Here is a 26,882-nt window from a genome sequence, read left to right on the forward strand (position 1 = left end):
GCCCCAGGCCGCCAAAGCAGAGCACACACACTTACCCACTATGCCACTGGGCTGCCTCCTGGTTTGTTGTTTTTTTTTAAAGATTGGCACCTGAGCTAACATCTGTTGCCAATCTTCTTTTTTTTTCTTCTTCTCCCCAAAGCCCCCCAGTACACAGTTGTATATTTTTAGTTGTGAGTGCCTCTGGCTATGCTATGTGGGACGCTGCCTCAGAATGGCCTGATAAGCCATGTCTGCGCCCAGGATCCAAACCCGCAAAACCCTGGGCCCCCGAAGTGGAGCACATGAACTTAACCTCTCGGCCACGGAGCTGGCCCCTGCCTCCTGGTTTTGATTTGTAGAGGTGCAGTCGTGCACCACATAAGAACGTTTTGGTCAAGAACAGACCGCATATACAATGGTGGTCCCATAAGATTAGTACCATATGGGCTAGACGTGTAGCAGGCTGTACCATCCACGTTTGTGTAGCAAACCTAGCTGCAAGGGACCCTGGGAAGTATATGGATATTTGGTGAGCATTCACCGTCTCTCCCATCCCCATCGTGTGATTCAAAAATTGAACATCACAAATACCCTTGAAGAGCCTCAGCGCTTCTGTGGCTGGAGCAGTTCTCCTCTGTAACTTTCACTGACCTCAAGGAATTATCTTTCATGAGCTCTCTGGTTTCGCTTTGCATCTGTTCTGGTTTGTACCTGCCCTGGGCCGTTAGGGAGAGACAGGTAGCTCCAGGCTGGATGCAATGGGTGAAACACGTTCTAGAAGTATCCACTTCCCGAGACAGTGTGTTCCAGGTGTGATAACTTTTCCCCCTTTTGCAATCTTGTCACCATGGGGAACTTGGATGAGTACTCAGCGGCAGTGGATTAAGTTTTTCTTTCTGCTTCCTGTTCCCTCCCACCACTTCTGTTTTCCAGCATGATCAGCTTCTGTCCAGACTGTGGCAAAAGCATTGAAGCGGCATTCAAATTCTGCCCCTACTGTGGAAAACCTTTGCCCACAGAGCAGCATGAGGCGCCCCAGACCTTTGTCAGACCTCTTGTTTCATCCTTCCGAGGTAACAACCAGGCCTTTGAGCTCCTCCCTGGAGGAGGGGTGAGGTGCGTGCAAGCGTTTGAGAGAATTTACAAAGCGCATTTAATATATTTAAAGAAATAAAAGAAGCAGTTAAAAAAATAATGAAGGAACAAAAGTAAGTTAAAATTGACTAGGCAGATTGAAAAGGAACCAAAGAAAACCTCTAACGATAAAAAAAGTTGGGGCCAGCCCGGTGGCGTAGTGGTTAAGTTTGCGCCCTCCGCTTTGGTGGCCCAGGGTTCATGAGTTTGGATCCTGGGCACAGACCTACACACCGCTCGTCAAGCCATGCTATGGCGGCACCCCATGTACAAAATAGAGGAAGATTGGCACAGATGTTAGCTCAGGGAAAATCTTGCTCACCCCAAAAAATAATAATAATATCTATCTATCTATATGTCTATCTATCTATCTATATATCTCATCATGGCAATCAGACACTCACTGGATGGTTTAAGCTGCAGACTAGACATAGCTGAAGGGAGAATAATGAACTGGAAGACAGATCTGAAGAAATTACCTGGAAGAGAGCACAGAGCATCAAGATGATAGAAGATATAAAAGAGAGGCCTGTAGAGGAAAGAATAACTAAAACAAAGGAACATTTCCTTAGATACTTGGGTGACAGAAAAAGCAGGAATTGGCCGTGAGAGTCCAAAGGAAGAGAGTGCTTGAGTGTGACCTCAGGGTTTCTGGCTTAATGGTTCCTGGAAGGGCCTTTGTGACTCCTGTCTGCGTTCTGTCTTCCTTTCTCCAGGCTCAAGGAGAGAGAGGAACCCCAGTTCGGAAACCTCCCCCAAGAAAGTGAAGTGGTCCGGCTGTGTCACCTCTCCCACGTCATCCCTCTTCTCAGATGGTGACAGCTCTGGGTCTGAAGATACCCTGAGTCCCTGTGAGAGACCCAAAGGTGAGAGTTGGGATCACCCTGGCCTGGCTCGAGATGGGGAGAAGGCGGGTCATCTGACCATGTTTGGGGCCTCCCTCCCCTGCTCAGGCATCACCTGCCTCTGCCTGGACCCTCGTCCCAGCATCCTCCCCGCCTACCCGCCTCCGGGCTCCCCCTCCGGTCCATCTCTACACGGCCAGAGCTGGTCCCACGCCTCCCTGCTCACAGCCCTCTACGTTCCCATCGCCCCACAGTCCGAGCTCCTCAGCCAGGCATCCGAGGCTCTGTGTGGTCTGCTTCCTGTCTTAGCTCTCACCACAGCCCTGTGCACAGAAAACTCCCTTTCTGCAAATACTTCTTAGAGTTTTCAGCTTCTGGTGTTTGCTAAGTCTGCTCTGTCTGCCCGGGACACTCTCCTCTGCCTTCTTTGCCTGGCATGCTGTCAGTTTTCCAACACTCAGGGTCAGGTCTCTGGGAAGCCTTTCCTGGGCGCCAGTGGCTAGATCAAGGCCACCTCGTCTCCCTCCGGAACCTCTCTTTGTCCTCTTCATCCGGGCGCCCACAGTGCCAATGCTGCATCTCCCCCAGGCTCCATGTCTCTTTCTGCCTCACTTGCTGGACTGAGAGTCCTTTGTAGGCAGGGACCAGGTTGACTCATGTGTGTGCCCCGTGCCAGCCTGTGAGCATGGGAGGCCTGAGACCGTGTGCCCATCTCCTTCCCGCCTGGCCCTCAGATCTCAAGTCACAGCCCTCGGCATCTCCTCTATCCCTTGTCATCCTCCAGGCACCCCTGCCTCTTGCCATTCTGTGCCTTAGGTGGATGGTGGGTGGGAAGAATAGAATAGGTAGTATCTTTTCCTGTGGCCATGTCTGTCTCCCACCTCACTACCCCATTCTCTTACCAGTCTGGGAGCCCCTCAGGGGCAGGGCCAGAGTCTAACAAATTTCCTGGCCCTCTTCCTACTCAGCACAAGGCCAGGTCCCTGGCAAGATGTTTTTGGTTGAATGCTGGAATGTCTTTTTTGCCCTCTGGCAAACTCCTACTCACCCAACAAGACCCAATTCAAATATCCCCTCCTCCAGAAAGCCTCCCCTGATTTCTCTAGGCACAGTCAGTCTCTTTCTCTTATACCTCTGTACTGCCTTATCTCAGACTCCGTTCTGACTGGCTGTGTCCAGGTCAGACTCCCCACCAAATTTAGGGCTCCTCAAATTTGAGGGAAAGCCCCAAGTCTGACTCATCTGTGATTCCCCAGCTTTGTCACACAAGGACCTGACCCATTCAAGGTCCCAAGAAGTGTTTGTTGAATGACTAATGAATAAACAGTGTGAAGAGTGTTATCTCATTACCCATCCAACTCTTCTCTCCCGGATGCCACTTTTTCTTTATTCTGACCATCCCCCAGGGTCCCGGAGCAAACCCCCAACCCCCAAAAGCAGCCCGCAGACAACCAAGCGAAGCCCTCAGACACTGAAGCGGAGCCGAGTGACCATCTCGCTTGAGGCCCTGCCCACGGGGACGGTGCTGACGGACAAGAGTGGGCGGCACTGGAAGCTGGGATCCCTGCAGACCAGGAATGACCAGGGCATCCTCTATGAAGGTACACTCTGTCCACAGGCGGGCAGGTGCTGTGCCGAGCCGGGCCATCTTGGAGCCAGGGCAAGGGGCGGGAACCCCCTTTCTGAGAATGGAAATGGCAGTCATATCCCAGCTGCTACCTGCCTCTCAGCATCTTACTCGTAGACTTGGGACTGCAAACCTACTCACCTGCAGGGACTGGGCAGGTAGAGTAAATGAGGGGGTAAGGCAGTTGAGAGTGGTGGGGACTGTGGCTAACTGGAGAGCATGTGCCCTGGGTAAAGCGAGCGCTCTTGTTCAGCTCCCCCTGCTGTTGGCATGTGGGAGTGCAGGCCCAGTGTGGCCGAATGGTAAGGACCATGATGATCGTTCTGTCTGCCCTGCGGAGATAGGATGGATGCTCACCCCAAAACATTTGGTTTGAATGTTGAGACGGATGATATTGCACCTCGAGAAATGGAGTCAGACACCTTGTTACAAGGAAGAAGATAATAACTGTGCTGGAAGTGTGTGTGTTAATCAGCTTCAAATTTCCTGAGTGCTTCCTCAAGGTCAGGCCCTGTTCTAAGTGCTCTGTGTAAATTTGTAGGGATTTTTGCAATGTTTTAATTGCAAATTGAGATAAAATTAATGTAACACAAAATTCACTGTTTTAAAGTCTACAGTTCAGTGGGTTTTAGCTTATTCACGATAATGCTGTGCAGCCCTCGCTGCTATCTAATTCCATAACATTTCCATCCCCCCAGATGGAAACCCTGTACCCATTAGCAGTCACTCTCATTCCGCCCCCCCCCCCCCCCCCCCTCCCCGCCCCCCCCTCGTCCGCCCCAGGCAACCACTAATTACTTTCTGTCTCCGTGGATTTGCCTGTTCTGGACATTTCACATAAACAGAGGGATACAGTCTGTGGACTTTTGCATCTGGCTTCTTTCCTTGGCATGAGGTTTGCAAGGTCCATCCCCATCGTACCACATGTCAGAACTTCATTCCTTTTCACGGCTGAATAGTATTCCAGGGTGTGTGTGTATCACGTTTGGTTCATCCGTTTATGAGTTGGTGGGCGTTTGGGCCATTTCCACTTCTGGCTGTGGTGAATAATGCTGCTGTGAACACCCGTGTGTGAGTTTTTACCTGGATGTGTGTTTGCTTTGTCCTTAACTCAGATAGTTCTCGTGACAGCTCTGTGACGTCAGCACTGTCATTATCCCCATTTTGTAGATGAGGAAAGTGAATCCCAGAGATGTTAGTAACTAGCCAGAGGTCTAGCTCCAGAGATCCTCCAAGTTTTCAGAAAAAGCCAGAAATCTGGATTTTGGTAGGAAATCTTGGATTTGGAAGTGCTGGCCAGCCAGATGCAGAGGAGACCAGTGTTGGGCCTCAGGCCCCCGGGTGGCCATCTCTGCCTTAGAGCCTGAGGAGGAGAGCTGGGCAGCCTGCCTTGGAGACAGACCCAGGGCCGAGTCGGGACTTGGCTCCAGCCCTGAGTGAGCCTGGCAAGCAGTTCTGCCTCAGTGTCCCTGCTGGAAAAGTGAGGGATTGTGCCCCGCCTGCCTCCTGGGGCTCTCGGTCCCAAATGATGAGGGGAGGGAGGCAAAGAGCTTGGAAAGAAGAAGATCTAAAGGGTTCTTCTGAGGCAGGGGTAGGTAGCGTGAATAATGGCGGGACAGAGGGCAGGGAGGAAGGAGAGAGGGAGAGGTGGGGGAGAGAGGAGAGCGTGAAGGAACACTAGGGAGCGCCCACTCTGTGCCAGGCGCTGTTCCAGGCTCACTATGTATTAACCCACCTACTGTTCCCAGCCACGTTTTGAGGGAGGCGCTCATGTTACCCCATCGCACAACTGGGGCACAGAGAGGGAAAGCCACTTGCCCAAGGTCACACAGCCTGGAAGTGGCTGGGATTTGAACCCAGGTGGTCTGGTTTCTCAATCATTACACCACGAGAGAGAGAGAAAACGAGAGAGAGGGAGGGGGAGAGAAAAGGAAGGAATCAGGGTGAGAAGGAATGAGATGAAGGAGGAGAAAGGGAAAGGGGCAAAATCAACAGCCAGAAAGATGTTGAGGGGAGAGAAGGGTGGGGAGAGACCAAGAAGGCAGGGAAGGAAGGGGAGAAAGGAGACAGACAGAGCGGGAACCATCTGGAAAAAGAAACCACACAGGGCCTCACACCAGAAAGCGACAATGGGAGCGCAGGAAGGACACACTCTGGGTGGAATGGCTGTACTTTTGGTGTCTCAGGAAAAACGACAAACCCCTCCCAGTGCCGGCTGCCAGCACCATTCATTCCTCAGCAGACACCTGCCGGGTGCCAAGCGCAGGTGCTGGGCAAGGGACACCGTGGGGGAGGGGAGCTGCATCTGGGTGCCCCTCAGGGTGCCATCGCCCAGGGCACAGTGCCCTTCCCTCCTGCCAGCTTGCCCCAGTCAAGACGTGGTGGAGTTTGTCTTGTCATTTAAAACAGTAACAGTAAGACAACAGCAGCGACCAAAACTGTGGTTTTGATGACAGCAGCTGACAGTTTTGGCCCGCTCTGTGCCCGCCCTAAGGTCTCGCCATCTATTAGCTCATCTTACTCCCGTAACAGCCCTCAGAGTTGGCACTCTCTTTTCCTTTGGCAAATACTGAATTACAGTGCCGTCCTGGTCTCCCTGGAGCAGTCTGGGAGAGCCACACGGGTCCAGGCAGCTGCTCGCCCTGCTGTGCTTGGAGAGTCGGCGTGAGCAGCAGCTCAGGTTCAAGTCCAGGCCCGCCCTCCAGGTCTGTGCCCTTGGGGGTTGAAGTTTGGGGCTTGTATTAGTTTCCTGTGGCTGCTGTAACAATTGACCACAAACTTAGTGGCTTAAGCCAGCACACATTTATTCTCTCCCGGTTGTGAAGGTCAGAAATCCAAAATCAGTCTCTCGGGGCTAAAGTTAAGGCGTCAGCGGGGCTGGTTCCTTCTCGAGGCTCCAGCACAGAATCTGTTTCCTCACCTTCTCCAGCTTCTAGAGCTGCCCACGTCGCTTGGCTCACGCCCCCCCGTCCTCCCGCTTCAGAGCTCGTCACCCCAGTCTCTGCTTCCATCATCGCGTCGGCTCCTCCTCTGTAGCCCACCCTCCCTCTGCTTCTCCCTTCGTAAGGACCCTTGTGACTACGTTACTGAGCAAGGGCTCGATCTGCTCGCCGCAAGATGAAAGACCGAGCAGGCGGTGATAAAGAACTTTGTTAAGCGATGAGCTAGCTGATCGGGAGATGGCGGACTGTCGTCTGGGAAAAACCCATCTTAAAGGGGAGCAGATTGGAAACGACTTATATAAGGCAGACGGGTTGGGGAGGGCTCAGGAGTGTCAGGTGGTGGGTGACTGCAGAACACTGGGTGCCTTCCTATAGACAAAAAAGTTTGGATGTGCTGGATGTGACATTCCTGAGGAATCTGAGAAAACACCAGTTACTTCTTTGTCTGAGACAGAAAGAGCTGTTTCAGAGGATTATGTTCAGAGGGTATAAATTTTCTACTAACAAGTTGTCCTCCCTGCTGGTCATTGATTGGCGTGCCTACATGCAGTTCTGAGTGTTTTTCCAAAGCGCGTAGACGGGGAGGGGGAGCACATGCAAATTCGGGGGGCGGGGCTTCTGTCTGTTGCACGTGGCGGGTCTTGAATCTGTGACCTTGAATCTGTGACGTCTGAACTTTACAGTCGGTCGTCCCAGCTTCTCGGGGCTCCTGCGTGAAGCTTCGTCAGGCAGAGGGTTGTCAGAGAGCTCCCATCTCATCAGCGGTCCCCCTGCTGGTCTGCAAAGCAAGTTCAGAAACTTTATTTACTTTCTTTCCCACGTGAGCCTTGTGGGTACCAGACATGGTCTCACCCCAATGCGGGGAAATTTTAACTCCTTCGTCCTCAGTTTCAGTGACCCTAGGGCCCCCTGGATGACCCAGGACAATCCCCGCATCTCAGGATCCTTAATTTAATCCCATCCACAAAGACTCCCCCTGTTGGTTCTCTCCACCTGCGGGCCCTTAACGCCCCCGGCCCATCTCCCCACAGCAGCCCCCAAGCCTCTCCTCGTTCCTCAGTTTCCACTGCTCTGGGAGGATGGTCACCTCCCCTTTTGAGGGGTCCCCCACGGATCCCCTGGAGCTCGTTTTATGTACAGGACTCCCACCCTCATCTATGGGGGATACGTTCCAAGACCCCCAGTGGGTACCTGAACCCACGGGTAGTATGGAATCCTATACATACTGGTTTTTCCCATAGGTACGTACATACCTACAATAAAGTTTAATTTAGAGGCTGGCCCAGTGGCACAGCGGTTAAGTTCACATGTTCCGCTTCAGCGGCCTGGGGTTCCCCAGTTCGGATCCCGAGTGCAGACATGGCACCGCTGGGCCCGCCATGCTGTGCCAGGCGTCCCACGTATAAAGTAGAGGAAGATGGGCACGGATGTTAGCTCAGGGCCAGTCTTCCTCAGCAAAAAGAGGAGGATTGGCAGCAGATGTTAGCTCAGGGCTGATCTTCCTCAAAAAAAATAAAGGAAGTGGCGGGGCACAGGGAGAAATAGAGCCTCGGTGCTGCCCTGGGACATCTCAGCTGGCCGCATGGGGCTCGGAGCAGGAGCGGTCCTGCAGCATGCTTCCGTGTTGGGCCAGCATGGCGGGACCTTTATATCCCCCTCCATCAGCCGTTGGACATGGGCCACCCCCAGACGTGCAGCAGAGGGGCTCCCTGGCCGGTTGAAGGCTGCCTGTGAGCCACTCGCCCAGCCGGGCGGGGGGGGGCCAGGGCAGCGAGTCCTTCCTCAAAGGGGATCCGCATCCACCACTTAACGCATGTCTGTAAATAAATGCTGGCACGTACCCAAATTCCAGAGTCCCAAAGAAAGCAGGTGCTCAGCATAACAGGTTGGGCACAGGGGAGCCCTCTTACTGGTCAGGGAATGCTGGAACCCTCCAGAAATCCAGATCCGCAGACGTCAGCCGAGGGCCAGCCCTGCGAGCAGGCCCCTCCAAGGACAGCAGGCTCGGGCCTGCCGTGTTAATGACCCTTCTTGCACAGCTGCATGTAAACAGCGAGAGAAATAACCTGTTGGAAAACAGGAAGGAGCAGGTCTTTTCAGCCAGAATGCACTTGGCCGTGTGTGTGGGAACCAGGGAACCAGAACTGAGCTCGTTCCTGGGCGGTCTGGGGACAGAGACTCAGCTTCCCAGATGGTCACCTCGCTCGTTTTGTCCGTCCACAGCGGAGCCCGTCTCCACCTTCGCCCGCGAGTCAAGTTCCCAGAAGCAAAGGTTCTCCCTTAAACTGGTGAGTGGCTGGGGGTGCAGCAGGGGCTGGGGCTTTGGCATATGCGTCCTCAACCTCCAAGCTCCTCCATGGCTGGGATGGGTGGGGGAGCATGGCCTTGGCCTGCAAGGAGCAGGGGGACCTTGGGCGGGGCAGGTGTCCCTTTGGCCTCAGGTTCTTTGTCACGTGGGGGTCCCTCAGAAGCTACAGTCGACCCACCCCCAGGCCCCGGCTCGGGTGCTCTCTGGCTGTGCCATCTGGGCACGCGCCTCTCTCAGGGCTGTTCCCTCCTCTGTGAGGTGGAGCCAGCAATACTTGCCCGCTGCCTCCAGCCTCACAGTCCGTCTTTATGGAGCGCCTACTGTGTATTACCGTGCTGCTGTCGGGATCCAGCAGAGAGCCAGTCAGATGGGAGGAGTCAGTGAAATCACGCATGACCTTCACATACAGGAAACACGCACTCGAGGGGGCCAAAAGGCACAAATAAACCGGGAAAGGGAGAGCGACCAGGCGGGCGAGTCGCATCCTCCAGCACAGAGGACGTGCATCGTCCAGAGCATCGTCCTGCTCAGGAGCCTCCTCGCCAGCCCTGAGTGCTGGGATTAGGGGTGACTTTTGTTTTCTTCCTTTCATTTACTCAGATTTTCTCAGGCCCTGGGAAAGGGGGACAGCTGGGCTGGTGCCCTCCCTCGGCCCCGCATGGAGGCTGTGTGAGTGGTTCCGAGAGAGGGCTCCGGAGCCAGGCTCACCGATGAGTGACAGCACCTGCTTTTGGGAGCCTGTTCTCTGCCCGCTCCTGGGCTAAGAGTTTCACAGGCAGGCCTGTGGGGTGGTTACTGTGTTCCCCGTTTAACAGATGAGGAAACGGGGACTCGGTCACTTGCCCAGCGGCACCCAGCATGCAAGTTGCTTTGTAGAAAGAATGAATGAATGGCAGAGCTGGGAGTTGAGACTAGCTCTCTTTGACCCTGTTTTTAAGAACCCAGCTGTAGGGGCCGGCCTGGTGGCGTAGTGGTTAAGTGTGTGCACTCCGCTTCAGCAGCCTGGGGTTTACAGGTTCAGATCCTGGGCGCGGACCTACACACCATTCATCAGGCCGTGCTGTGGCGGTATCCCACATATAAAGTAGAGGAAGACTGGCACAGTTAGCTCAGGGCCACTCTTCCCCAAGCAAAAAAGGGGAAGATTGGCAACAGGTCTTAGCTCAGGGCCAGTCTTTCTAACAAACAAACAAAAAACCCAGCTGTACTAGTTTTATTTAATTAAAATATTTGGTTTGACTGCCAGAAAAAAACACCCAATATTAATAATATTTTAAGCAAAAATACTATTTTATTGCTCTTTCACTTAAAAGTCTGGGGCACTGGTCCAGGACTGATACGATGGTTCCAAAAACAAGGGGCCCACTTTCCTTCTCCCTTGTTGCTCCAGCATCCTCAACCCATAACCTCCATCTCTTGGGCTGAGATGGCTGCTCCAGCTCCCACCATCTCATCTGCATTCTAGCCAACTGGAATGTGAGGAGAGGAAGAGGATAGCCTGCCCCAGCCCTTCAGGAGTGTAACTTGTAACTTGGAAGTTGCCCATATCTCTTCTGTTCATGTCCTCATTGGCCAGAACTTGGTCATGTGGTCCTTCCTCACTGCAGGGGAAGCTGGGAAATGTAGTTTTTAGCTGAAGGCCATGTGTCTAGGGAGAACTTGTGGGTCCTATCATAAAAGAAAGAAAAGGAACCTGGGCAATGGGAGATAACTCGAAGTCTCTGACGCGTGTTTGTGGGCCGCCCCCTGGGGAATTTGGTTCTGATGTGCGGGACTTGACGGGGAACCTGGGTTGTTGCTGGCGTTACCCTGGGGTGATACATGGCCAGTAATGACCTGGGAGCCCTTGTCTACGAGGTCCCAGTGTGACAACCTCCTCCCCCTCCTGTCCCCCACTAGGATGCCAAAGACGGGCGCTTGTTCAATGAGCAGAACTTCTTCCAGCGGGCCGCCAAGCCTTTGCAAGGTATTCCGCTGGCAAGCAGGAAGGGGGAGAGAGCCGGGGGTACCAGCCTGGTCCAAAGAACTTGCTTCTCCCTGAAGGCGTGGGAAGGGATTAAATTAAAGGCCCAGATTTGCTCCCGTCACCTCTCGGGCCTCAGGCCTCAGGGGACAGACAGCATGGGTTGAGGCCAGCTCGTACCTGCTCTTGAGAGCCGAGTAGTAAATATTCAGAAATACCACGAGGCAGTTGTCAAACATAGCCATTATAAAAAATGAATTATTTCAACTTATAACCAAACAAATTATATTAAGAACAAGGATAATAGATACTCAAAACCATCGCTTCCTAATTTTTTGTCCGCATTTTCTGTTATCCGCACTCGAGGTGGTTTACGCTCATTGTGTCTGTTTGGTGAAAATACTGTATGCTGGCATGGTGCCACATTTCTTCCCAACTCCGCATTCCCTCATCTCACACTGGTAGCTTGAAATTGCCATCGTGGGAGGTACTCACGCCACAGAAATCAGCAAATACTACAAATCAGGGCCGTTTTCCCCTGGGCAGCAAGTCATTAAACTTTATCAGCACACCGCTGGGTCTGTGCTGCCCGGCTGAGACCCTGGGAGATGGACAGACATCTAGCGACACCACCTCAGACATTTCCTGATCTTATTAGCTATACGCGTGAATTCAGAAGCCGTTGTGTTGTTGTTCTCTCTTCCACTCACTCTGGATTTGTCTGTGCTTTCTCCCACGTTCCCCCCCCACACACCGTCACCTGCAAACGTAAAGTGCACACATTCAGGGGTCAGCCACGCCCACGCCATCACCACCCCCTTCACTGTCACCCACCCACAGAGATGGCGTCTCCGGCCAGAGACTCGGTCTGGCCTGGGCTGGGGCACGCCCTGCTTCTGGTCTGGGCACGGGGTGCTGTCCCCTGCGGGCTGGGACCGGGTGGGCTCTAACGCCTCAGGCCCCTACCTCTGCAGTGAACAAGTGGAAGAAGCTGTACTCGGCGCCCCTGCTGGCTGTCCCCACCTGTGTCGGGTTTGGCGTGCACCAGGACAAATACAGGTGAGTCCCCTCCCTTGCGGCCTCCCCCCGACCGCCGGCCCCTTTCTTTCTGTCCCTGTCGTGTGCCTGGGCATGGTCGGGACCCTGGAGCCACTGGCCAGTGAGTTGCCTCCTTCTTTTCCCCAGCTTTGAGCCAGGCTGACCCCCTGCCAGTCAGAACCCTTAATCTCACCCGGGACCAGGACCTTGTAGCCGCCCAGCCACCGGCCATCCTTGGTGGCCTGTGTTCCGCGTCCTCTGCTCATCTCTCCCGCCTCCTGGGATACTCCTGTCTTCCAGGTTCCTGGTGCTCCCCAGCCTGGGGAGGAGCCTTCAGTCGGCCCTGGATGACAACCCAAAGCACGTGATGTCGGTGAGGTCTGTGTTCCAGATGGCCTGCCGGCTGGTATGTTCCTGAGAGTCGCTGGCTCCAGTCCAGGGGGTGGCGCCCCGGGTCCTCGCTTGTTAGTCTGTCTGTTCATTGATTGATTTAGCCCGCGCCTCCCTCTGGGCACTGGGGGCTGCCACGCCGACTGACACAGGGGAGCACCAGCCATTAGAACCAGAGCGACAAGCGTACCAGGAGAGGCGTTCAGGAGGCCGCGAGGGTTGGGGCCCCAGCCTCAAATCGAGGGGTTCAATCGGGCTTCCTGGTGGAGGTTGTTTCAAAGCCGAGAATTGGAAATAGAAAGGTGCTGGGTAGAGTGGGACTGGGGACAGGTGGGGAGAATGTTCCAGGCCAAGGATGTAGCTTGGGCAAAGGCTCATGTGGGAGGGAGAGCATAAGGCATTTGCTCAGTCATTCACTCCTTCACGCATCCTCTCCTTAAATACCGATCAGGTCCCTGCTGGGTGTCAGACGCTATCCCAGGGGCCGGGAGCACAGTGGGGAGCAGCCCAGACGTGGTTTTTATGTCTATTGGGAGAGGATGATGTTAAATTAAACAATTGCACAAATTTGAAAAGTGCTCTAAATAGAAACGTCCCCCCGCTGTGATGGAGAATAAGGGGACCCAGTTTAAGTTGCTGGAGCGATGGGGGTGACGTATTAGGTGAGTCCCGAAAGTCTTTATGCTCAGAGTGTCTGCAGTGTGACATGTGGAAGTGTAAAGGGGAAGAGATGAGGTTGGTGTGGAGAGGTCAGCAGTGACCAGATCATGCAGTGCCTTGGACACCAAGCTGAGGAGCTGGGACTCTGTCCTGAGGGCACTGGGGAGCCATGGGAGGATTGGGAGCTGGGGAGGGGCAGGGTCAGCTCTGGGTGCAGAAAGACCCTGTGGGACAGGTGGGGACAGACTGTAGGGGTTGAGATGGAGGCCAGGTGAAGTCAACATGAGAGAGGACGAAGCCAGAGGAGAGGCCAGACTGTGGGGATGGGGGTGTTTTTAAAACAAGCAGAATTTGGTGAACAGTTAAGCCTTGGGGTGGCAGGAGGCTTGGGGATGTAACGAGGATGTAGCTAACACCTAGGCAGTTCAATAGATGAGTCTGGAGCTCAGTGGAAAAGTCAGAGCTAGAGAGAAAAATTAAAATTGCTTCGCAAAATTTAGTTCTGCTCTCTAGGAGAAATGAGAGCAACTCCTTGATCTACATGGCTGTTGGTTTTTATTTTTGCGGGAGGACACTCACTCGCCAACTTCTTCCCCTCCTGAGTTTGGAATCAGCTAAGAAATAGATACAAGAGATAGTTGGAAAACCAAATATTAGCTTCAATGCTGAATTTTTTAAGAGCCTAATTAGAAGATAAGCTCAGGTGGGCTGTCAGGTGGGCTTCCTAATGCTTCACTCTGAATTGGTCAGTCTTAACCCCACCCCCAGTCACGAGCCACAAACGCCGCCCTAACAGTGGGGGTCCCTTCACCGGGCCTCTTTGTGTCAGTGTCAGTCATGCTACTCCTTGCAACGCTTGCTTTCTTCCCCCAGCTGGATGCCCTGGAGTTCCTCCATGAGAATGAGTACGTTCATGGCAATGTGACAGCTGAAAATATCTTTGTAAATCCAGAGGACCGGAGCCAGGTAATAGCCAGTCCTCCCTACCCTGGGGACTCTCTGGGCTCAGGATCTCATCTGTCTCAAAACCTCCATGTATTTCACAATGCTTACTGCAGACAAAGAATTGCTATCCATCATATATAAAGAGCTCCTTTGAATAAATAAGAGATAAGCAACTTAGTAGCACAATAGACAAAGGATAGGAAAAGCAGTTCATAGAAAAAGAAATCCACAGGTTAGTTAAACATGTGAAAAGCTGCTCAGCCTCCCCAATGATCATAGAAACGAAAATTGAAACATACTATTTTCCACCCTTTGGGTGGACAGGATTGAAAAGAATGATAATGTCTATTGCTCAGAAGGATGTAAGGAAATAGGAGTTCTTTACATACTGTTGGAAGTGTGAATTGGGCACTCTTTGGAAGGTGATTTGGATATAGCAGTCAAAATTTTAAATGCGTATGTTTTGATCCACCAGTTCCTCTTTTAGGTATGTATCCTATCCATATATTCATAAGACTGTTCAAAGATATGTACAAAATGTTCCTGACAACACTGATTGGGAAAACCTTAAATATATACTCCCAGTAGGGTACTAATTAAATAGTGTCTTAAGGTAAATTCTAATTACTCTTTCAGTTGCAAATGACAGAAACCTAATTTAACATGGCTTAAGCAAAAAAAAAAAAAAAGCTTAAGAAGTGGGGAGTGCAATTTATTGGTCCATGGAGTAGAAAAATCCAGGACTTCACTGGCTTCAGGCATGGCTGAATCTAGGAACTCAAACCATGTCATTGGGAAACTGGCTCTTCCATCCCTGGAGTCTTTCTTGTTTTTGCATTGCTCATTGTCAGGCAGACTCTCTTCCCTCATGGTGACACCATCACTGCTGGCAAATCAGGCTTAAATCCCCTCAGCTTAGCAACCCTGGTGGAAATAGAATGGGTGAGCCCCACCTCAGTCATAGGAACTGAGAGCTGGAGAGGGGTGACTCCGGAGAAAAATCCTAGAACTGTGTTAGTCAGAGCTCTCCAGAGAAGCAGGACCGACAGAATGTGTGTGTGTGTATAAAGAGATTTACTATAAGGAATTGGCTCACATGATGATGGAGGTCGAGTGGCCCAAGATCTGCAGTTGGCACGCCGGGGACCCAGGAGAGCTGATAGTATAATTCTAGTCAGAGTCCAAAGGCCTGATAACCAGGAGAGTTTGCTGTGTAAATTCCAGTATGAAAGCTGGCAGCTCGGGAGCCAAGAAGAGCCAGTGTTCCGGTTCAAGTCCAAAGGCAGGAAAAGACCGATGTTCAGCTGAAGCGGTTGGGCAGGAGACCTTCCCCTCCCTCAGCCTTTTTGTTCTATTCAGGTCTTCAGCTGGCTGGTGAGGGCCATCCCCGTTAGGGAGGGCAGTCTCCTTTACTTAGTCTACCAATTTAAATGTGAACCTCATCCGGAAACACCATCACAGACACACCTAGAATAACGTTTAGCCAAATGTCTGGGCACCTCGTAGCTCACTCAAGTTGACACGTAAGATTATCTATCACATTGACCAGAAGGAAAGAATATAGGTCTCACATGGACAAAACCAACAGTTGTCCACTATATGCAGCCATTAAAAAGCAGATATGGCTAACTGTGTGTGTCTGGTGGATGCACACTTTACTTTTTGTTCTAAACTCAGTTTAGCCTCATAGCAGCCCTGCAAGATGGGGACTATTATTGTCTTCATTTCACAAATGGAGAAATTAAAGCACGGAGAAGTTTCATAACTTGCCCAAGGTTGTGTGATCACTAAACGGCCAAGCTGGCATCTGAACCTGGTCCAGAGAGCTGCGGGACCTGCACAAGGGATTCAGTAAGAGGCCAAAGAAGGGGTTCAGGACCGTGGAGACAGGCTTTCTCACACAAGTGCAGCTCTCGGTTTTTACAGGCACAGACAGCAGGTGGCCAGACACAAGAGTCCCGCTAAGGGAGCCACGGTAGGAATTCAGCACCATGGGTAGTGTCCCCGTGAGTTAGGGAGTTGTGGGGCAGTGTTCAGACCAAGGACAGCGGGCAAATGGCCGCAAGAAGGCTGCAGGTCTGGAAGTTCAGATTCAGGATCCAGAGTGAATATCCTGAACCACTGTTAAAGTGCAAAAAGCTGGGTGTCCGACAGGAGGTATAGTGTCCTCCGTCTCTGGAAGACTAGAGCCACATCCTCGTTCACATGTGTTTACCAGTTACTTAAAACTATTTGAAACAACACATAGGAAACTAGTATTATTGGTTACTTCTGGCCTGTGGGCTCAGAGGGCTGGGGAGTGACAGGGATGGCGGTTTGAGTTCTTTTCAGTTCTCACCCTTCTGTACTGTTCGGTATTTGGTTGTTTCAAGTTGCACCCACGATTGAAATGTCTGACCCCACAGTCCGAGCTCCTGACCTCCAAACTGTACAGCTTCTCCCCGTGTCCACACAGGTGACCCTGGCAGGCTACGGCTTCGCCTTCCGCTATTCCCCAGGCGGCAAACACGTGGCCTACGTCGAAGGCAGCAGGAGCCCACACGAGGGGGACCTTGAGTTCATTAGCATGGACCTGCACAAGGGATGCGGTAAGAGGCCTGAGAAGGGGTTCAGGACCATGGAGACAGGCTTTCTCTACGAGGAGCGAGATAGTGAAAGCAGGGATGAAGGAATGGCTGAGAGAGTGTAAATGAGAGTAACTGAGAGACTCATGAGAGAGTGAGTAGGCGAATGAAAAGTGAGTAAACAGATGAGAGCCCATATGTTTGGATGGCTGAGTCAGTGAGAGAGGGAAAGGAAGGGGATGGACGTGTCAGTGAGTGGAACCTCCAGACTGAACTGCCACCTCTTCCCCTCCTTTCCCAGGGCCCTCCCGCCGCAGCGACCTGCAGACCCTGGGCTACTGTTTGCTGAAGTGGCTCTACGGGACCCTGCCCTGGACAAATTGCCTTCCCAACGCTGAGGATATCATGAAGCTAAAACAGAAGTGAGTCTGGGGGTCGGCAGAGCCCAGCACCGGCCCAGCACCCCTGCAGGCGGGGCAGAAGCTCAGAACCCAACAGGGAACAGGAAGGAGGGGGAGGCAGCATGCAGCAGAGCGAAGGCCTCTGCAGTTCTTGGGCATCTGCTCTGTTGTCCATTCCAGCAGACAAGAGCATGGGCTCTGGAGCCCTGCTACCTGGGGTCAGACTCCAGCCATCTGAGCAGTTAGACCTGGGGTCTGCCCCAGCATCTGGCAACACTGGTCATCAGTGTCCACACTTCCCCTCCCTCGTCTCTGCATATAACCACCAGATGCTGCTGGTTCAGTTTTAGACATTCAGCACCAAGGACGGGACGGGGGGGGCCCTGCTGGAGCAAAGGCAAGTCCTGTGCATGGGGTTCAGCACCAAGGACAGAGGGGGCGCAGAGGGAGCGGAAGGAAGTGCTGGGCTTGCGGTTCAGCACCAAGGACAGCGGAAAGCCGACGGAAGAGGAGCGCTGTGTTGGCTTCAGCACCAAGGACAGAGGCCAGCTGGGTGGGTTCGGTCTTCAGCACCAAGGACAGAGAACAGATGGACTCGGGGAAGCGGTGCAGGTGCGGAGGTTGGGATTCAAGATCTGGTAGGGACTTGAGGGATGCGAGTTGCCCAGGAGTCATCCAGGAGATGGTTGGCCATCCCTGTCTGAAGTGCAGGAATGAAGTCGAAACAGAGATTCAGACCTCAGCGGCATCTCAGGAGTTGTCAGCAGAAGTCCTGGGAGGGGATGAGGTTATGCAGGGAAAGTGTGCAGAGTAGGAAGAGGGAAAACTCCAGTGAACGGCCTTGAGTGCATCGTACTCCTCCGTTCTCAGTATGCTGTGTCACTGCTTCGTGTGGAGCCTCTCTCTCATTTTATCTATTTGTCCCCCATCTTCCTTCTTTCAACTATGGACACCCGCTCAAGCACATTTAACATGTGTTCCTCTGGTGTATTTGCTTCAGTGTCTCTGTGTCCTCAAACTTGCATGACGGTGGTGGAACTGTGTGTGTTTGACTCGCATAAATGCTATTCTGCTCTAAATCTTACCTCTTTCCAACTTTTTTAACTCACACAATGTTCTTCAACTTTAACCACATCATTATATACACGTCGAGTTTACTGCTTCTGGCTACTGCTTTTAAACAAGTTGTATAGATATGTCTGTGTTCTTGAACAATATATGATGAGTGTATTTAATTTGCATAAGTAGTATTGTGCTCTAAATTTCTCTCTGTTTCTTGCTTTCTCTCACTCAATGCTGCATTGTTGAACTTTAGTTACATTTGCTAGTTCACCACCTCTGAATACTTCTAAATTTGTGTGCTTAGATGTATCTGTGTCATGTTGTTGTTGCGTCTGTGTTTGATGGGCATAAATGGTGCCGTGTCCTGAATCTCATCCTCCTTCAGGTTTCGGCTTACTCGTCACTCCCAGGGAGCCCATCCCTCACCCCCATGGCATCAGGTCTCCCACTGTACACCCTCAAAGGAAGGGATCTGCCCTGTCACATTGGCCTGCTCATAATGAGCTGATCAAGGCTAGCGTTTATCCTACACTTGTCTGCACTGGGCACTGTGCCCAGTGCTTCTCTGTGTCATCCTCAGAACAGCTCTGAGGTAAGTGCTCTTATGATCTGAGGCACAGAGAGCTCAAGTAATCAGCCCAGGTCACGCAGCTACTAAGTAGAGGTCCTTGGACTCACACCCAGACCACTGGACTCCAGAGAAGGCCCTTTCACCTGGATGCCAGTGTCTCCCAAGTGTGGGAGGCTGTCACGGATGGACTGGTGTCATTTGGATACAGCCTTCCTCCACTCAACAAATATTTGTTGAGCACCAGGCTCTGTTTTAGGCCCTGGGGATTAAGGAATAACTAGGGCAAACATCCATGCTCTCAGGGAACTCACATCCCAGTGAGGGACACAGAGTAAAGAGAGAAAGAGTGAAACACACAGTGTGTCAGAGGTCAGGCTGTGGGGGCATCGGGTCGGAGCCCTGTGCATCCACCAGTGGGACTGTCAGGCGTTGGCGGGTGCTGCTCTTTTAGACTGAACAGCCAGGGCAGGTCTCAGGGCGATGGTGACAGGCGAATCATCTCCAGAAGGGCGGTGAGGCAAGGAGAACGTCTCACTTTGGCTCTGGTATGCCCCTAACGTCTCTGCAGGAGGGAAGAGAGACAGAGAGAGAGGCCCTCAGCTCCCAGGCTTCCACAGGCAAGCTCTGCATCGGAAGCTACTCAGAAACCACCAGAACATGAGCTCGTTGTCCTGTGTTCTGGGAATTTATTTTTGCACTTATTTTCTAGTTTGCCATTTTTGAAATGAAACCAGGTGAAAACGAGTCACAGAATTAGTAACACCAGTGGTAGGAGCATACGGCCTAATTGCCAAACCGTTATTTGTGACTGAGGTTTGTGAGCCTCTCCTGTACGTGCTTCTGTTGTGTTAGGGGCAAGGCTGAGCTGCTCTTACAAGGAGACCCTGGGCTTCAGACGGGGTGGATGTCTCCTTCCCTCTCACCAGCAGTCCAGAGGTAGGAGACAAAGGGTGGGGGGCACCTCGGCCCCCTTCAGCATGCATACATCCTTCTCGGGGTGCAAGCTCTGTAGCCACATCTCCTGTTGCCTTTAAAGGGCAGAAGCGGAAATGACATGCATCCTTGGTCATCTGGCCACCCCAAGCTTCTGTAGGGGCTGGGAAATGTCTCCAGCCTGTGGCTGCTGACCCTTGAGATTCTGCCATTCAAAGGGAAAAGTGACACTGAGTGGCAGGTAGCAGACTCCTCCACAGTGTCACCTTTCCTCAAATTTCTGTGAGGGCGGGGACCACATCTGCTCTCTGTCACCGTGATGTTCTCAACAGAGCACTTGGGACGTTGTGGATGCTCGTGAAATAGTTGCAGAATGAGCGAATGACTGAGGAATGAAGGATGAGCCTTCCTTCACTGGCCTGGGCTGCTGTGTGGACACAGGCCAGGCGGATGCGGCTACAGCCTTGGGGTGTTCCCAGGCTGCGAGGAGACGCTGGACCAGGAAGCAGGGACTGCCTGTGATGGGGGAGGCAGCCCGCAGAGCATTGTGGGAGCAGAGGGGAGGCAGGTGACCTGGCCTCGGGCCTCTGGGAGCCTTTTCCCAGGGGATACCTGACCCGATCTCTGGAGAGCAAAGGCGTTTCCCAGGCAGGCAAGGGGGAGGCAGGGTTTCTAGGCAGACAGGAGAGCACATACAGGAACTCTCCGTCCATTCGTTCATCCATTCATTCATTCGGAACCTGTTTCCGGGGGGCATCTCTGTACCGGTCTCTGCTCTGGGAACAGCTGGAGACCCAGATGTAAATCAGCTGAGGGCCCCTCTGGCGTCGGTGGACCTGCCCGCGGAGGCGCCACGGGTTGAATCCTCCGCCTCCTACTTCCTCTGGCTCCTCAGAACAGTCACGTCTCCCCTTTCACGTCTCTCCCACCTTCCCCTTCACTGGAAGTGATTGATGACTGTGACGCGCTTTATGAAGAGGCTTTGCGCTCGCCACGTTGGTGCAGAGTAAATAAGATAAATCCTCGTCATCATTTTAATATCGAGAATTTCAGATTGAGTAGCAGTTCATTCCAGAGCCCCAGATCCCAACCACGACCCCCGAAGGGGGGCCGGGAGCACGAAGATGCTCCCCGGGGAGGTGATGGCGGTGACGTTGCCCTCATTCTTCACGCCCCCGACCCAGCCTCTGTCGGGTGACCTGAGGCAGTAACCAAAAGGACCACGAGGGGGCGATGTCGCCACATGCACGTTTTCTGGAACTAACTTCTCTAGGATGTCTTAATGGTCTGTGTGACCGACCGCCTTCCATTCATTCAACAAGTATTTATTTGTTTGTGCATTCTAGCTCATGACAGAGTGAATGAATAAAAAAGAGGAGAGACAGCTGGTTTCCCAAGGCTCTCGGTGTGCTAGGCCCGCTGCACAGAGAGCCCAGACATGGGTCGAATTTGTCTCTGCTCTTAAGGCTGCCGGCTGGGCTGGGAGGTCCCATGGCACCAACAGCGACAGCCTGTGGGGGCAGAATTGCTAGCGCAGTTTACAACGTCCTGACACCACAGTCCTTTCGTGCCATCCCTCACCCACTCAGTCATTCGCCACACGCCTCCTGAGGCTGCTGGGGAGAGAGGGTCAGACCCGCCCTTCCTGTGTCCGTGTCTCGGCAGTTGCTATAGGGCATCCGGGGACCTACGCACAGGGGGCGCAGGCGCTCAGGAGGGCTCGATTTCCTCTGCCTGGAGGGGTTGGGGGAAGCTTCCAAGAGACCAGCCCTTGAGCTGTGTCCAGAAGGGAGAGCAGCCACCTGCCGGGGGTCAAGGTGGCAAAAGGCTATCCAGGGCAGAGGGAGTGGTGTGTGCAGAGGCCGGGAGAGGCGGGTAGATGCGTGACCTGGTTGAGGGACCAGAAAGAGTTTGGTGTGGCTGGAGCCTGAGATGGGAGGGAGGAAGTCAGGGAGACCAGCCAGAGAGGCTGGCGGCCTTGCTTGCTGGGTTTCCCCCCAGGGCCCTGGAGAGCCCCCGGAGGGCTGTGAGCAGGGAGTGGCAGGGTCAGCTGTGGGCGTAGAAAGTCTGGGGCCGTGTAGGGGATGCTCAGGAGGCCGGGGAGGAGGCTGGGGTCCACGGAGAAAGAGTCAGACCTGACTTGGGCCCAGAGCCATCGACGGGGGGTGGGGGGCGGGGGGGACAGAGAGGGGTGGGGAGCAAGAGGGTGGGGCCTGGGGATTTCTGGGCTGTGGGGTGGGGGGAGGACAGCACGCAGTGACTGGATGGACAGCGGGGAGCCAGCCCAGTGGTTCAGGCCAGAGAAGATACAATGGACTGGGGATCTGAGGACGGAGCAGAGGATGGGCAAATTTCCATTTTTCCTTAGTGGTCTGAGAGGGGAGTGTGTGTGTGTGTGTGTTTACATACACAGATATGTGCGTGTAGATAGTCGACGCTCGTTATTCACAGATTCCATGTTTATGAATTCGCCTGCTCACTAATATGTCTTCGTAACCCTACAATCAATGCTCGTATGCTCTCGAGGTCTCTCTCAGACACTCGCGGAGTCGAGAAAAGTTCGAGTCACCTGGTGCACGCGGTCCCAGCTGAGGTTGAACAGGGCGACCCTCTGCCTTCTCATGTCTACTCTCAGGCTGTAAGGCAGGGTCCTTTCATGCAGTCGATTTAATGGCACGTTTTCCACATCTTTATGCTTTTTGTTGGTGATTTCGCTATTTAAAATGGCCCCAAGCATAGCGCCGAAGTGCTGGCTCGCATTCCTCAGCGCAGGGAGACTGGGACGTGCCTCACCGAGAAGACGACATGTCAGATGAGCTTCCTTCAGGCCATGAGCTTACTGTGGATGAGTCAGTGTGATGTTAAATAGCGTGTTCAAACACGGGCACACGTAAAACAAGGTGATGGATTGATCCATTGGTGAAAACGTGGCCGGAGGCTCGAAGGAACCTAGTGCTGTGTTTCCCCTAAAAGTGTGGTTGAGAGCTCGCTGACTCGGCTTTCGCGGCGACTCTCTAGGACATAAGCACCGCGAATAACGAGCATCTCCGGGACGTCAGAAAGACGTTCTGCGTCAAAAGGTTGCTCTCCCTTCCCTGAAAGACCTTTCGCGTGTCCCTCTGTCCCGTCAGGTTTCTTGACAACCCGGAGGCCCTCGTGGGACAGTGCAGTCGCTGGATCAGTCCCTCAGGTATGTCCTGAACCGGGAGGGACCGGCGGGGGCCATGGTGGGACCAGGTGGTTGCGTCCATTGTAAGGTTGCCTCTCTTGTCACCCCTTTGTTTTCTTTCTTGGAGTTTTCCAAATTGCATGTGGATATGTGCCCATTGTAGAAAAACAAGTCTTCCCCCAAAATTCAGATATGTCTCTGAACAATTACAACACACCCCCACCCCCACATTCACATAATGGCCCCTTCTCTCTCTCTCTTTTTTTTTTTTTTTTTTTTGGTGAGGAAGATTGGCCCTGAGTTATCATCTGTTGCCAATCTTCTTCTTTTTGCTTGAGGAAGATTGGCCCTGAGCTAACATCTGTGTCAATCTTCCTCTATTTTATGTGGGATGCTGCCACAGCATGGCTTGACGAGCCATGCTAGGTCAGTGCCCAGGATCCAAACCTGTAAACCCTGGGCCATAACACAGAGCACACAAACTTAACCGCTAAGCCACTGGGCCAGTCCCTTGGCACTTTTGTAAAGTGTGATAATGGTATTGTGCTTTTTTAGCGGGAAAGAAACAAGAACAAAAACAGCCATTATCTTTTAGACTACGCACGTTCCTGGGGCGGCCCGCCTCTTTTCATAAGTGATGTTTTACATTTTGAAATGGCCGGGGGCACAAATTGAAAGAAGGACATGTCACGACACGTGAAACTTTGCTGCAGTCCCAGCTGCAGTGCCCTTAGATAAAGTCGTCTTGGCACACCACCACGGCCACTCGTGTCCCATCGCCTGCGGCTGCGTTAGAGGGAGAGCAGCTGACACGGACCGCCTTGCGCGCCAAGTCCGAAATGTTTCCTCTCTGACACTTGACAGTAAAAGTTTGTTGGGCCCATTGTAGAGATAAGCGCTAAATATTTACAGGTAGAATGGTGTCATCGGCTGGGATTTGCTTTGAAACGGAACAGGAGGGGGACTGGTGGGGTTTCGATGAAGCCAGACTGGCCACGAGTTGACAGTTGTGGGAACTGGGTGCCGGGTGCACTGGTGTCCGTGGTACTGGCCCACTGTGGCGTATGTCTGATGTTTTCCAAAAACATGTTTTTTAAAAATCTAAAGCAGCGCCAGGCACAGGAAGCGCTGAGGAAATGGCCACCCGTGGGCGAGCCCCCCAGGCACAGCCCCTGGGCTCCGGGCTGGGCGCCCGGCTCAGGCGTCTGCGTGGTGGGGGGTGTCTTGACCACAGAGACCCTGCAGGAGTACCTGAAGGTGGTGATGGCGCTCCAGTACGACGAGAAGCCGCCCTACATGCTGCTGAGGAACAATCTAGAGGCCATGTTGCAGGACCTGCGGGTGTCGGCCTACGACCCCCTGGACCTCCGGATGGTGCCCTAGGTGGGTTCCGGTGCAAGAGCCTGTGAGCCTGAAACCCTCTCCCTCGCTGCCCCCAGCCCTGCCTCCCGGCTGACGTTTGATTTTTCCCCCTGGGGCCAACTGCCCAGTTAGACGCTGGATTTTTCCACAGGATTTTTGAACCTTCCACCCCCAGGAATCACAAATAGCAGGAACTCAAACTGACTTTAAGGAAAAAGGGGATTCATTGGCTCTAGGGTTTTTTGGGGTTGTGTGTTGTTGTTTGTTTTTGTTTTTTGGTGAGGAAGATTGGCCCTGAGCTAACACCTGTTGCCAATCTTCTTCTCCCCCCCCAAAGCCCCAGCACGTAGTCATGTATCCTAGTTGTAGATCCTTCTAGTTCTTCTATGTGGGACGCCGCCTCAGTGTGGCTTGATCAGCGCTGTGTAGGTCCACACGCAGGATCCGAACTGACGAACCCCGAGCTTCCAAGGTGGAGTGCGTGAGCTCAACCACTACGCCACCAGGCCAGCCCCTGATTGGCTCTTGTAGCTAGAAGATTCCAAGAGGAAAGCTTTAGGCATTTCTGGATTTGGGGCCTGGAAGGCAGCATCGAGACGTTGTGGGTCTCTCTCTGTCTTTGTCACTTTTCTCGTCCCTCCGTCCCCCATCCCTCCACCTGTGGTCTCTGCTTCCTCTGGGGGGCTCCCCTGTCCCCCCACAAAACCTCGCTGGCTCTGGGCCCTGTGGTGCCCCCGGCTCTCCCGCTTCTCAGTTTATCCTGCAGCAGTTTCCCTGTCAGCACAGAAGGCCCCCACGTGTTTATGCGGCGCCGAGTTCCGTGTCTGGGAGGAAGGATGTGCTCTGTAACCAGCCCCCGGGCATTGGCCTGGTTTCCAGGATTTTTGTTTCACAAGCAGCGCTGCCTTGAACCCCCGCGTGCACAGACCTCGCTCTGCTGTGCGCGTGTCTGTGGCCGTAGATCTTATTTTGAAAGCGATCACCAGCCGCACTCCGCCAGGGCTGTCCCGTTGACACTCGCATCGGCTCTGCGCGAGAGCATGCGGGGATTTTTGCGAGGTCAAAACTCAACTGAAGTCGCTTTGCAGTTGATTTTGGGGAAGCCGTGTGGGTGTGTTCTGAGAAGCTTCCCAAGGCCCCCCCTCTGTCCATGGAGAGGTCATTTCTCCCGTCGTGGCTGCTGGGATCAAAGCTCAGGGTTGGTCTGACTCAGGGGTCCTCACAAGGAGGTGGCGTTGCCCCTGGGGGGCATTTGTCACCGTCCTCGGACATTCTTGGTTGTCACGACTGGGGAGAGGGTGCCGCTGGCATGCAGTGGTGGAGGCCTGGGGTGCGGCTCAGCATCCCACAGCACACAGGCCGGCCCCACCACAGAGTCATCTCGCCCAGTGTCGCTGGTGCCGGTGAGGACGCCGGGTCCCAGTGCGTCCCCTGGGGTGGCAGCCTGTCCCCTGCAAAGGTCCTCTTCCTGGGGGCACCTTGGTTACCAACCCTTCTTCATCCCCTCGACCTCTGCTCACATCAGGGCTGGACACAGGAGCTAACAGGTGTCTAGAGCTCTCTGCACACGGCCTGCTCGCAGGGCACTCCAAAAACGCCAGGTGGCTTTTTCCTGAGGATAGTGGGCTCCCCGCCATCACCGCAGACATCTCCAGAGGGGAAGGCATGGCCTTCTGCCCCCGGCTGGCCCCTTCCCCAGTCCCTCCAGCTTGGTCGGCGGCTCCTCCATCCCCAGCTGTGCAGGAGACCTCCGGGTGCTCCCCACGGTCCTCCGCCACCCTGGCCCTCCAGGCAGTTGCCAGGTCCCTCCCGTCCACCTCCTCCAGGTCTCCACCAGGATCTCCCCGGGAGCGGCCCGCTGTGGGGTCGCTTGTGCAGTCACCCGCAGGCGGTGAGCTCCGTGGAGGGCAGGGTCACGTCTGGATCCAGTTGTCTGTGTCCCTGCAGGTGATGGCCTGGTGCGGGCGGAGTCCCCACCCATATTTATCAAGTCTGCGAGTCCAGTCTTCCCGCACGGACTGGCCTGCCTTACAGGGCCTCCCTGTCCACCCGGTACAGGGGACATTTAAAGACTCGAAACCTAACTGCCCCTTCAGGATCATTCTAGGGTCAGGTCTGCTTCCTCTGGGGATGATTTACCCAGAGGCAGTTGGTCCCTTGGTTAGAAACTTAGTGAGATGCTACTTGAGGAACCTGGTGACCTTGGAGCAACTTGGAGTGACATCTCGCCTCTGCTTTCTGGCAGCTCCTTGCCTTGGCCGGCGTGGCTGACCGCCCCTCAGATTCTAGACCAAGCTAAGCTCGATCCCACCTCAGGACCTTTGCACCTGCCATTCCCACAGGCTGGATGCTTTTCTCTTCATTTTTGCATGACTGGCTCCTTCTCCTTACTGGCTCTCAGATCCTGGGGCCTTCCCTGATCGCCTCACCTGTTTCGTGCACAGCCCTCGTCCCCATCTGGAGGGAAGTGTGTGTTTCATTTGTAATGTCCCCACTCTCCCTCCTCCAACTTGGAGGCCCAGCAAAGGGTCCCTGTTCCTCTTGCTCATGGTGACTTCCCCAGTCCCTAGAAAGTGCCAGTCCTTGAATGAAGAAAGCGCTAACAACCATTTTTATTGCCTTCCAAAACTTTCAACTCACAGTTTGAAATAGAAGAAACAAGAAGACATGTGACGAGTCCTGCTGTGGAGTCACAGATGAGCCTCTGGAAAGACCCCTTGAATGTGCGCTCCCACCGCTGCTTCAGGTGAAATTTCTCCTCGGTCTCGATCAGCGTCAGGGAACTCGGCGGTGCGTCCAGATAATGTGAACGTCCTCCCTTCCACTCTCCTGTCCTTTCAGCCGTTGTCCCCCACCAGCTGCTGGGGTTGTGGGTGGAGAAGACCCCCAGCTCACACTCGGGGGGTCGGCTGGCCCCTCAGGGGGGACCCTTCCTGCCATCGGCACCTCGATGCTTTGGTAATAAATTGTTTCGCTGGAGTTTGGA

At 53.6% G+C, this 26,882-nt stretch overlaps 1 protein-coding gene across 3 annotated transcripts in view; it reads left to right on the forward strand.

Annotated features, from left to right (window-relative positions):
- Nucleotides 1-26,882, forward strand: part of VRK3 (VRK serine/threonine kinase 3) — a 31,647-nt gene extending 4,765 nt beyond the window's left edge. For all 3 annotated transcript variants that reach the window (XM_046682612.1, XM_046682614.1, XM_046682613.1), the window contains exons 3-15: nt 916-1,055; nt 1,833-1,982; nt 3,368-3,562; nt 8,754-8,818; nt 10,738-10,804; nt 11,776-11,860; nt 12,140-12,245; nt 13,763-13,855; nt 16,290-16,422; nt 16,700-16,820; nt 22,497-22,555; nt 23,769-23,917; nt 26,539-26,882. In XM_046682612.1, coding sequence (XP_046538568.1) covers nt 917-1,055; nt 1,833-1,982; nt 3,368-3,562; nt 8,754-8,818; nt 10,738-10,804; nt 11,776-11,860; nt 12,140-12,245; nt 13,763-13,855; nt 16,290-16,422; nt 16,700-16,820; nt 22,497-22,555; nt 23,769-23,917 — 1,362 coding nt within the window. In that variant the 5' untranslated portion in view covers nt 916 and the 3' untranslated portion in view covers nt 26,539-26,882. The remainder of the gene's footprint in view (nt 1-915; nt 1,056-1,832; nt 1,983-3,367; nt 3,563-8,753; nt 8,819-10,737; nt 10,805-11,775; nt 11,861-12,139; nt 12,246-13,762; nt 13,856-16,289; nt 16,423-16,699; nt 16,821-22,496; nt 22,556-23,768; nt 23,918-26,538) is intronic.

Source organism: Equus quagga, chromosome 13 (assembly GCF_021613505.1).
Source record: "Equus quagga isolate Etosha38 chromosome 13, UCLA_HA_Equagga_1.0, whole genome shotgun sequence".
Lineage (NCBI taxonomy): Eukaryota > Metazoa > Chordata > Mammalia > Perissodactyla > Equidae > Equus > Equus quagga.